This window comes from Penaeus monodon, chromosome 39 (assembly GCF_015228065.2).
Source record: "Penaeus monodon isolate SGIC_2016 chromosome 39, NSTDA_Pmon_1, whole genome shotgun sequence".
In the NCBI taxonomy this organism is placed as follows: Eukaryota; Metazoa; Arthropoda; class Malacostraca; order Decapoda; family Penaeidae; genus Penaeus; species Penaeus monodon.
Genome location: NC_051424.1, coordinates 20,276,509 through 20,286,508, shown reverse-complemented (window position 1 = coordinate 20,286,508; position 10,000 = coordinate 20,276,509). Strand labels below are relative to the sequence as shown.

Genomic DNA, 10,000 nt, shown 5'->3' with positions numbered 1-10,000 from the left:
ATTATTATTATTATTATTATATTATTATTATTATTATTATTATTATTATTATTATTATTATTATTATTATTATTATTATTATTATTATCATTATTATGTTTATTTTTATGTTTATGTTTATTTTTATGTTTATGTTTATGTTATGAAAATCGTGAACAGATTTTGTTTTGAAGAGAAACTGTAAATATGGTGGTGATTGTGAAAAAAAAAAAGAAAAAAAAGAAGACTTAGACTGAGCATTAGGAGAGTAAGAGCCACACACATTTGTCTATCGATTTGCCTTCTCTCTTGGTCTCTCTCTCTCTCTCTCTCCCTCTCTCTCTCTCTTTCTCTCTCTCTCTCTCTCTCTCTCTCTCTCTCTCTCTCTCTCTCTCTCTCTCTCCTCTCTCTCTCTCTCTCTCTCTCTCTCTCTCTCTCTCTCTCTCTCTCTCTCTTTTAGCCCCATTCCTCCCACTTTCGCGCGCGCTCTCTCTCTCCTTCTCTATTTCCCTCTTCGTCTTCCTCTCAATCTCCCTCTCCCTCGACTTTGCCCTAATCCTAACCCTTTTCTTCTCCCTCTCCCTCTCCCTCTCCATCTCCCTCTTCCTCTCCATCTCCCTCTCCCTCTCCCTTTCTCTCACTCCCTCCCAACTCTCTCTCTCAATCTATCTCTCTTTCCGTTACTTTTTCTTCCTTCCTCTTATTATTACTTTATTATTCTGCTCTTTGATACAACAAAATGATCTGTTGATAAAGGCTAATTTGCTCTAACGAATACGTAAGTGAAATAATTGACATAACGGTGAAGGGTCAGTGATATATGACACTAAAGCACGTGGTTGAATAATAATAATGGAGTGAAATATTACAGTAATAATTGCCGGTTATTATGTAATAAACATTCGCTCTCTGAAATACTCTTTAATCATCTCCCTTTTTCTCTCTTGTTTTTCTTTTTCTCCTCTCTTCCTTTTCTCTTCTTGGATAATTCTTACGTTTCATTTTCTTTTTCTTCACCTCCATATTTCCCCCCTTTCCTCTATTCCCTCCTTTGTCTTCCACTTCTATCTTCTCACTTCCATCTTCCATTTACCTCTACCTCCTCTTTCTCCTAATATCTCTTCCACTTCCACTTCCTTATTCCTCCTTTTCTAATTCCCCCTCCCTCCTATCCTCCCTCCTATCTTCATCACCTCACCTTCTCCATCCCCCCCAACTCCATCTCCACCTTTACTACATCTTTTCCCTCCATCCATCTTCAAACTCCACCTCCTGCAGCCCTTTCCACCCCCCCCCAACTCAGCCTCTCCACCTCCACTCCAAACTTACCCCCGCGAGGACGTTGCCTGAGGTCAGCATCAGTCTGAGTAGGACCTCGAGGCACAGGATTAGCGCCGCCCCCTCGAGGACCAGCTGGGGGAGGGGCGACGGAGAGCAAGTCCTGCTTGAACCGGAATGTATGGCTGCGGGGGTCTCTCCACCTGGGGGGAGGGGGGGTAAAATGGCGCTTAGCTTTTGTTTTATTTGCGAAGAGGGGGAGGGAGGGAAGGGAGGGAGGGAAGAGAGAGGGGGGTGGATAAAAAGTTGGGAGACAGGAAAAGTAATTGGGAGGAGGAAGGAGAGAGAGGGAGGGAGAGAGAGAGACAAGAAGAGAGAGAGAGGAAGAGGGAGAGAGGAAGAGAGGAAGAGAGAAAGAGGAAGAGAGAGAGAGAGAGAGACGAGAGAGAGAAGAGAGAAGAGAGTAGAGAGAATACAGACAGACAATAGAGAGAGAGAAGAGAGAAAAGACAGGTACAGACAGACAATACATCCAAAATACAGACATTGACCTATGAAGAACAAGTAGCCACATCAAAATGAATCTACATATATGTGTCCATCTGTCTATCGCCGCAGCTGTTTATTCTTATAATTCTCTACCTGTCTCTCTGTTCTTCCGTCCGTGTGTGTGTGGGGGGGGGGGGCGATGCGTAAGTGCATTCCTGTATATATATATATATATATAAAATATATATATTATATATATATATATATATAATATATATATTATATATATATATATATATATTATATATATATATATTATATATATATATATATATATTATATATATATATTATATATATATATATTATATATATGTAGTATGTATGTATGTATGTAGGTATGTATAATGTATGTATGTATGTATATATGTATGCATGTACGTATGCAAGTATGCATGTGTACACATATATGAGAGAGATACAGACACGCTTATAACAAGAGCCACTTACACTGATACTTTGAAACAGACAGAGATGAAGACAAAAGGTCAGATTTAAAAACGCTTTACCTTGGCCTTAATTAAATTCCTAGCTACCTGATCCTGGATGAGATACAGAAAGTCGCATTTTAGAGACAGGTGTTGTGCAGGAGGAAGAAGAGGTGGGGAAGGAGATAAAGAAGGAGTTGGGGAGGGGAAATTGTGAATGAAGAAGTGAGGGAAAAAATAAAGATGAAGACGGAGGAGGAGGAGGAGGAGAAAGAGGAGGGGAAATTGTGAATGAAGAGGAGAGGGAAAAAAATAAAGATGAAGGGGAAGGAGGAGGAGGAGGAGAAAGAGGAGGGGAAATTGTGAATGAAGAAATGAGAGAAAAGATAAAGACGAAGGAGGAGGGGAGAAAGAGGAGGGGGCATTGAGGAGGAAGAGAAGAGGGGAAGCGAGGAGGAGGAGGAGGAGAAGGTAGAGAAGGTGAGGGAAAAGATTAAAAAAATAAAAACGGAGGAGAAGAAAGAGGAAGCGAGAAGGATGAAGAAAAAGAGGAAGCGAGGGAGGAGAAGGAGAAAGAAGAGGAGAAATTATGAATGAAGAGGTGAGGGAAAAGATGAAGAAGGAAGAGGAAGAGGAAAAGAGAAGAGAGGGATGAAGAGGAGGTGACGAAGGAGGTAGAGAGGGGCAAATGTAAAGGAAGAAGTGGAGGAAACGAAGAAGGAAGAGACAAACAAAGAGAAAATGAGGAGAGAGGGAGGAGCAGAAGGTAGAAGTAAAAGAAGAAGAGGAAGGGGAACAGGAGATTAAAAGGATAAGAGAGGTGACGAAGAGGAGGAGGAACAGGATATTGGTGAGAAATAAAAAAATAAATAAAGTGAGAACTGGAAGAGATAGAAAGGGAGGAGGAGAGGAGGGAAATAGAAGAATAGGTAGAGGAAGAAGTACAAAAAGAAGAAAGGAAGGAAGAAGAGAAAGAGGAGACAGGAGGATGAAAAAAGGGGAAAGAAGAAGAGGGGGTATGGCAGTGAAAAGAAATGGTGATGAATAGCCGGGGAAACAGAGAAAACAGAAATTGAGGGAAAAGAGGAGGAAGAAGAACAGGAAACAAGAAAAAAAAAACTATGGAAAGAGAAAAAACGATAAAAACGGAAGGTGGAGAACAGAGAGACGAAGAAAAGGGAGGAAGAGGAGGTGGAAGAGGTGGCATTTTCCCATGAATATTTTCACCCCATTCTCTCAGCACTAAAGCTGTTGTTTCCATACAGTCCACATGCCTTCTAATATTTCTTTATCGGCCTCTATCTGCATTTGGCATCTCTTCGTTGAATATTTGTTTCCCCTCGTCGTTTTCCATTATCTGTCTGTCTATCTATCTTCTTATTCGGATATTAGTGCTATATGTGGATCACTCCGTTTGTCTGTCTGTCTCTCTGTTTGCGTCCGTTTGTCTGTCTGTCTGATTGATTGCCTGTGTGAGTGTCTGGTTGTCTGTCTTTCTCCCTCTCCCCTTTTTCTCTCCTTCTCCCCTTCTCTCTCTCTCTCTCTCTCTCTCTCCCTTCTCTCCTCTCTCTTTTTTCTCCCATCTCTATCCCCTCTCTCTCCTTCTCTCTCTCTCTCTCTCTCTCTCTTCTCTCTCTCTCTCTCTCTCTCTCTCTCTCTCTCTCTCTCTCTCTCTCTCTCCCCTCTCTCTCTCTCTCTTCTCTTCCTTCCTTCCTTTCTCCCTCTTTTCTCCCCTCTCTTTTCCACTCCCTCCTTCCCTCCTCCTCTCATCCTTCCCCTCCTCCCTCTCTCTTCCCTTCCCTCCCTCCCTTCCTCCATCCCCCCCCCCATTTCTCTTCTTCCCTTCCCTCCCTCCCCTACCTCCATCCCTCCCTCTCTCCCCCCTCTCCCCCCCCTCTTTCTCCCGAGGAAAAATATATAGAAAGAGGTCATCTGGGCGAAGACAAGAGAGAAACAGATAATGCACTACCCTACAGGCATAAACAGATCTCCCTGTCCAGCCGAGGAGGGGCCGTAACTCAGCCTCCCTCCGTCTCCCCTCCCTCCCTTCCCTCCCCCCTCCCTCCCTTCCTCCCTATCCTTTCTCTCTCTTCCCTTCCTTCCTACCTCCCCATCTTCTTTCTCTTCCCTTCTCCTCTCTTTTCCCTCTCTTCCTCCCTTCCTATCATTTCTCTCTCTTCCCTTCTTCGCTCTCTTCCCTCTGTCCTTCCCTAAATATCCTTATCCTCTCTCTCCCTTTCTTTTCTTCTCCTTTCATTGTGTATGTTTTCCTTCCCTTCTTCCTTTCTTCACATTTTTTTTCTCTCTCTTCCTTCTTCCTAATTCATCCTTTTATCCCGTACATTCGTTATCTCTTCTTCTCTCCTTTCCCTTTTCCTCTCTTCTCTTAACGCCTCTTCCCTCTTTCCACCCTTTTCATCCCCCTCCCTCTACCCGTTTCCTCACTCTCCTTCTCCTTTCTTCTTTCCTCTCCCTCTTCATCCCTTCCCTCCTTCCCCCTTTTCCTCCTTCTATCCTCTGCCTCTCTCTCCCCTCTCTCTTTTCATTCCCTTCGTCCCTCTATCCCTCTATCCTCTCCCTCTCTTTCCTCCCCTTTTTTCCCCTCACTTTACCCTCTCTCTCTCTCTCTCTTCACACTCCATCCCCAATTTCCCATTCTATCCTGCCCACCCTTCCTCTTTCTCTCCCTTCTTCTCTCTCTCCCTTCCCTTCTCTCTCCCTTCCCCTCCCTTTCCCTCCATTCCCCTCCCTCTCCCTCCCTTCCCCTCCATCTCCCTCCCTCCCCCTCCCTTCCCTCCCTCTCTCCCTTTAACCTCATCCCTAAGAAAATTTCACCAAGTAATGACTTTCGGAAGGGACTGGCACTCAAACTCACACACGCACGCACTGGCACACACTGGCCCTCTCTCCCTGGCACTCACTCCCTTAGGGCGGCTTTAATTAAGATAACGTCACACCCAACCAAATGCCGCTCTCTTTGACAGCCTCTCTCCCTCTCTCTTTCTCTTTCTCTCTCTGGCTTTCCGTCCCTCTCCTCTCCCCAAAAACCTCTCTCTCCCCTCTCTCCCTCTCTCCCCCTCTCTTCCCCCCTCTCCCCTCTCTCTCTCCTCTCTCTCTCTTCTCTCTCTCCTCCTCTCTCTCCTTCTCTCTCTCTCTCTTCTCTCTCTCTTCTATCTATCATCTATCTATCTACCTATCCTATCTATTATCTACCTATCTATCTATCTTCTATCTCTATTCATTTCTCTTCTCTCTCCTCTCTCTCCTCTTTTCCCCTCCCCCCTTCCCTCCTCCCTCTCTTCTCTCTCTCCCCCTTTCCCCTTCTCTTCTCTGTCTCTGTCTCTGCCCCTCTTCTTTTCTCTTCTCCCCTCTCTCTCTTCTGTCGTCTGTCTCTCTCTCTCTGTCTCTCTGTCTCTCTGTCTCTCTTCTCCCCTCTCTCCTCTCTCTCTCTCCCTCCTCTCCTCTCTCTCTCTATTTCTTCTATCTACCATCTATCTATCTATCTTCTATTCTATTCATCCCTCTCTCTCTCTCTCTCTCTCATCTCCTTTTCTTTCTTCTCTCTCTCTCCTTCTCTCTTTTCTCTCTCTCTCCTCTCTCTCTCTCTCTCTCTCTCTTTCTCTCTCTCTCTCTCCCCCCCTTTTCTCCCTCCCTCCCTTCCCCCCTCTTTTCCTGCCCTTCTCCTCCCCTCCCATTCCTTCCTCCCTCCCCTCCACCACACCCTTAACTCTCCCATATTCTCCTAAAAAACAAACTGCAAAGTGATGCTGCAAGATGCAACAATACGATTAACTTTTTTACCTCGTCTCCCCCGTGAACCCAAAAACCTTTGGAGTGCTGGGAGAAGAGAGAAAGGGGGGGGGAAGGGGAGGGAGGAGGGAGGAAAAGGAAGGGAAAGGAAAACGGAGGGAGGAGGGGGCGGGGAGGGAGGAGGGAGAGATGGGAAAGGGGGAAGAGGGGGGGAGGAAGGGAAAGGGGGGCGGGAAGGGAGAGGGAGGAAGGTAGGGAGAGAAGGGGGGGGAGGAGGAAAAGGGGATGGGAAAGGGAAAGAGGGGGGAAAGGGAAAAAGGGGGGAAGGAGGAGGGGAGGGGGGAGGGGGGGAGGGAGGAAGGAAGGGGAGGGGGGGGGAGGGGTTGGAGGAAGGGAGGGAAAAAAGGATGGGGGGAAGGGAAGGGGGGAGGGAAAAAAGGGAACGGGAGGGAAAGGGAGGGGGAGGGGGGAAAAGGGGGGAAAGGGGGAGAAGGGGAAAAGGAAAAAGGGAAGGGGGGGGGGGGGAAAGGGTTTGGGGGGGGGGGGGGGTGGGGGGGGGGAGAGGGGGGAGAGGGGTGGGGAGGAAAGGGAAAAGGGTGGGGATGAAAAAGAGTGGGGGTAAGGGGGGGGGGGGGGGGGTGGTTGGGGGGGGTGGGGATTTGGGGGGGGGCCTTTCTTTCCCCCCCTTTTTGGGGGGGGCCGTCCCTTCTTCTTTTCCCCCAATTCTTTCCACCATTTTTTCTTTTTTTTTTTTTTTCCTTAAAGTTCCCCACCCCCCCACCCTTTTTTATCCGTTTTTTTTATTTTAATGATCTTCCTTTTTCCCAACTCCTTCCCTTTGTTCTGCGGCCACTCTAATCCTATTTTACCCCTCTCCCCTTTCCTCCTCCTCTTCCTCCTTTTCCTCCTCCTCCTCCTCCCCCTTCTTCTTTTTCTCCTTCTTCTTATTCTTATTCTTATTCTCCTCCTCCTCTACCTCTTCTTCTTCTTCTTTTCTTCTTTTTCTTCTTCTTTTCTTCTTTTTATTCTTCTTTTCCCCTTCTTCTTCTTTCTTTTTTTTTTTTTCCTCTTCTTTTTTCTTCTTCTTCCCTTTTTCCTCCCCCCTCCTCCCTCCCTCCTCTCCTCCTACTCCCCCTTCTCCTCCTCCTCCTCCTCCCCTCCTCCTCCCCCCTCCCCCCCTCCTCCTCCTCCTCCTCCTCCTCCTCTCCTCCTCCTCCTCCTCCTTCTCCTTCTCCTTCTCTTCCTCTAAATCCTCTCCTCTTCTTCCTCCTCCTCTTCCTCTTCCTCTTCCTCCTCCTCCTCCTCCTCCTCCTCCTCCTCCTCCTCCTCCTCCCCCCCCTCCTCCTCCTCCTCCCCCCCTCCTCCCCCCCTCCTTCTCCTCCTCCTTCTCATCCTTCTATCACATTTTTTCTCCTTCTCTTCATCTTCCTCATTCTGCTCTTTATTCTGCCTTTCTGTCTCCCATTTTTCCTCCCCTTCCCTTTTTCCTTTCTAATGATGATTTTGCTAATTTGATAATAATGTTCCCATAAGATAAACGTGATAATGACACAAGAAACATAGATGGAGAGAAAGAGGAGAGGAAGACAGGGAGGGGGATGGATGATGAGAAAGAGGGCAGTGTGTGTGAATGAGAGAGAGAGAGAGAGAGAGAGAGGAAAAGAGAGAAAAGGGGGAAAGAGGAGGGAGAGAGGAGAGAGAGAGAAGGAGAAGGAAAGAGAAAGAGAGAGAGAAACAGAACAGAAGAAGAGAGACAGAGAACAAGAGACGAGAACAAGAGCCCGAGAACAAGAGACAGAGAGACAGAGAGACAGAGAGAATGAGTGAGAATGAGAGAGAATGAGAGATAGAGAGGAAGATAGAAGAGAAGAAGAGAGGAGAGAGAGAGAGGGGGGAGAGAAGAGAGACAGAATGAAAGAGAAAGAGAGAGAATGAGAGAGAGAAGGAGAGAGAGAGAGAGAGAGAGGAAACAGAGAATCAAAGACAGACAAAAAAAAATCGAATAAAAGCAAGAGGAGATTTAATAAAGCTGATATTATTCTCCTTCACCCTCGTTCCCAGTATCCTCTTTACTGCCTCATCACGTGTCAAGGTCAACCAGGAAATCGTTCAGGTACTCTCGGGGGCGTGTTTTTGTAGCTTTACTTTTTTGTCGTTTCGTTTTGGGGATATCGGCCCCTTTTTTTGTTTTATTGTTGTTTATTGGTGTCTTGCTTTTCGGTTTGACGTTTTTGGGTTTTGGTATTTTTTTTTAAAGCTGGTTTTTTCGTTTGTGTGTTTGTTTTTTGTTTTTGTGGTAATATGGCTTCTTTCTGTTTGGGGATATTGTTGTTGTTGGTTTGTTGAGGCATTTAGCTTTTGTTGTTGCTTTGGTGAGGTAATTAGCGTCTGTTGTTGCTTTGGTGAGATAATAAGCTTTTGTTGTTGCTTGGTGAGGTAATTAACGTCTGTTGTTGTTTTTGGTAAAGAAATTAACGTTTGTTGTTGTTTTGGTGAGAAAATTTGTTGTTGTTGTTTTGTCAATCATACATCGTGTTATCGTGATAGATGTCATTTTTTTAGGTGCTTATTTGTTTATTTTGTGTGTGTGGTAATGGCAGATGTTATCATCGTTTCCATTAGTAGTGAAGATGGTTGTTGGTTCGATGGTAGTTGTTGTTATTGGTGGTGTTACTGTTACTGTTTCTTGTTTTCTTTATAGCATGGGTTGTTGTGATCTGGTTGTGATGGTTGTGATAGATTTCGTTGGTGATTCTTGGAGCTGTCACATTTGAGGTTGTTGATGTTGTTATGTGTTGTTGTCATTCTTGTTTTGTTGTTTCTGTTGTTATTTTTTTTTTGTCTTTTGTTGTTTTTTCTGTTGTTATTTTTTGTCTTTTGTTGTCTTTTCTGTTGTTATTTTTTGTCTTTTGTTGTTTTTCTTATTATTTCGTTGTTGTTTTGTTTTGTTTTTTGTTATTAATTTGTTGTGTTGTTATTTATTTTGATGTTTTTATGATTTTCTTAATTTTTGTTTTTTTATGATTTTTTTGTTGTTTTTGCCACTGATTGACGATACTGATGATATTATTTCTTTGGTTCATTTAGTCCAAAGGTTAAAGTTATTCTAAACGTTATATCGTTCCAGCTGTTATTTATCGCTGTTATCTCTTAGTCGTTATTATCTTTAGTGTTACTGTTCTTTTTTGGACATTCCTTTTATTCATTCGTCTATCATTATTGCTTATTAGTTATCACTATCATTAATCTATCAATTATTATTATTTTGACAGTTATCGCTAGTTTAGGCTTTTTTGTCACAGTGGTAATGTTGATAATATTGCCATTGCTGATTTCGTAACAAATTATCTCCAATTATTTCGTAACTTCATCTCATAATGTATAGCTTTTATTAATTAACTTTACCTATTTGTTGTCTTTATTCATCTATCTGTTAATAAATAAATAAATAAAGTCGAATCAGATGGCGTTTAAGAGATGTGGAATGTCAAAGGTCACATGCAAGGGTTGACGTTATCGACATTTCTGTGTGTGTGTGTGTGTGGGTGTTTGTGTGTGTTTGTGTGTGTGTGTGTGTGTGTGTGTGTTAGTGTGTGTGTTTGTTGTACTGTGTGTGGGGCACCTGTCGATCTTTTACCTGTGGTATGCTCTGTGATTTTGTCTTCACTGAGATCGGATTAATCACGACTGCTGTGAGCACCTTTCAATTGCATATGTCATTACTCTCATCACTCACTAAATCACATCTCTTTCGCACAACCCTACAAACCCGTAATCACATAAACACCACATAACCCACCTTTCAAATTCAATCGCATTACCACCACCACATACTAACACATTTTGGCTCACAAAACCGTATCCTCATACATTAGAGATTTTGCATAAACGAACTGCACTGTTGGGGAGAATGGAGAACAATTAGTGATGAAATAATTGTTAAAAGAACGTTGTCAGAACAGATGTTGGGACAGAGGGTGGAACAATTAGTAGAATAGATATTTGTACAGATGTTGG

General features: G+C 44.1%; 1 protein-coding gene across 1 annotated transcript in view; it reads right to left on the bottom strand.

The window, feature by feature from the left end:
- LOC119597497 (neurotrimin-like) overlaps nucleotides 1-10,000 on the bottom strand; it is a 60,012-nt gene that overhangs the window by 3,042 nt on the left and 46,970 nt on the right. The window contains exon 7 of the mRNA XM_037947075.1: nucleotides 1,309-1,460. Within this exon, the coding sequence (XP_037803003.1) occupies nucleotides 1,309-1,460 (152 nt within the window). The remainder of the gene's footprint in view (nucleotides 1-1,308; nucleotides 1,461-10,000) is intronic.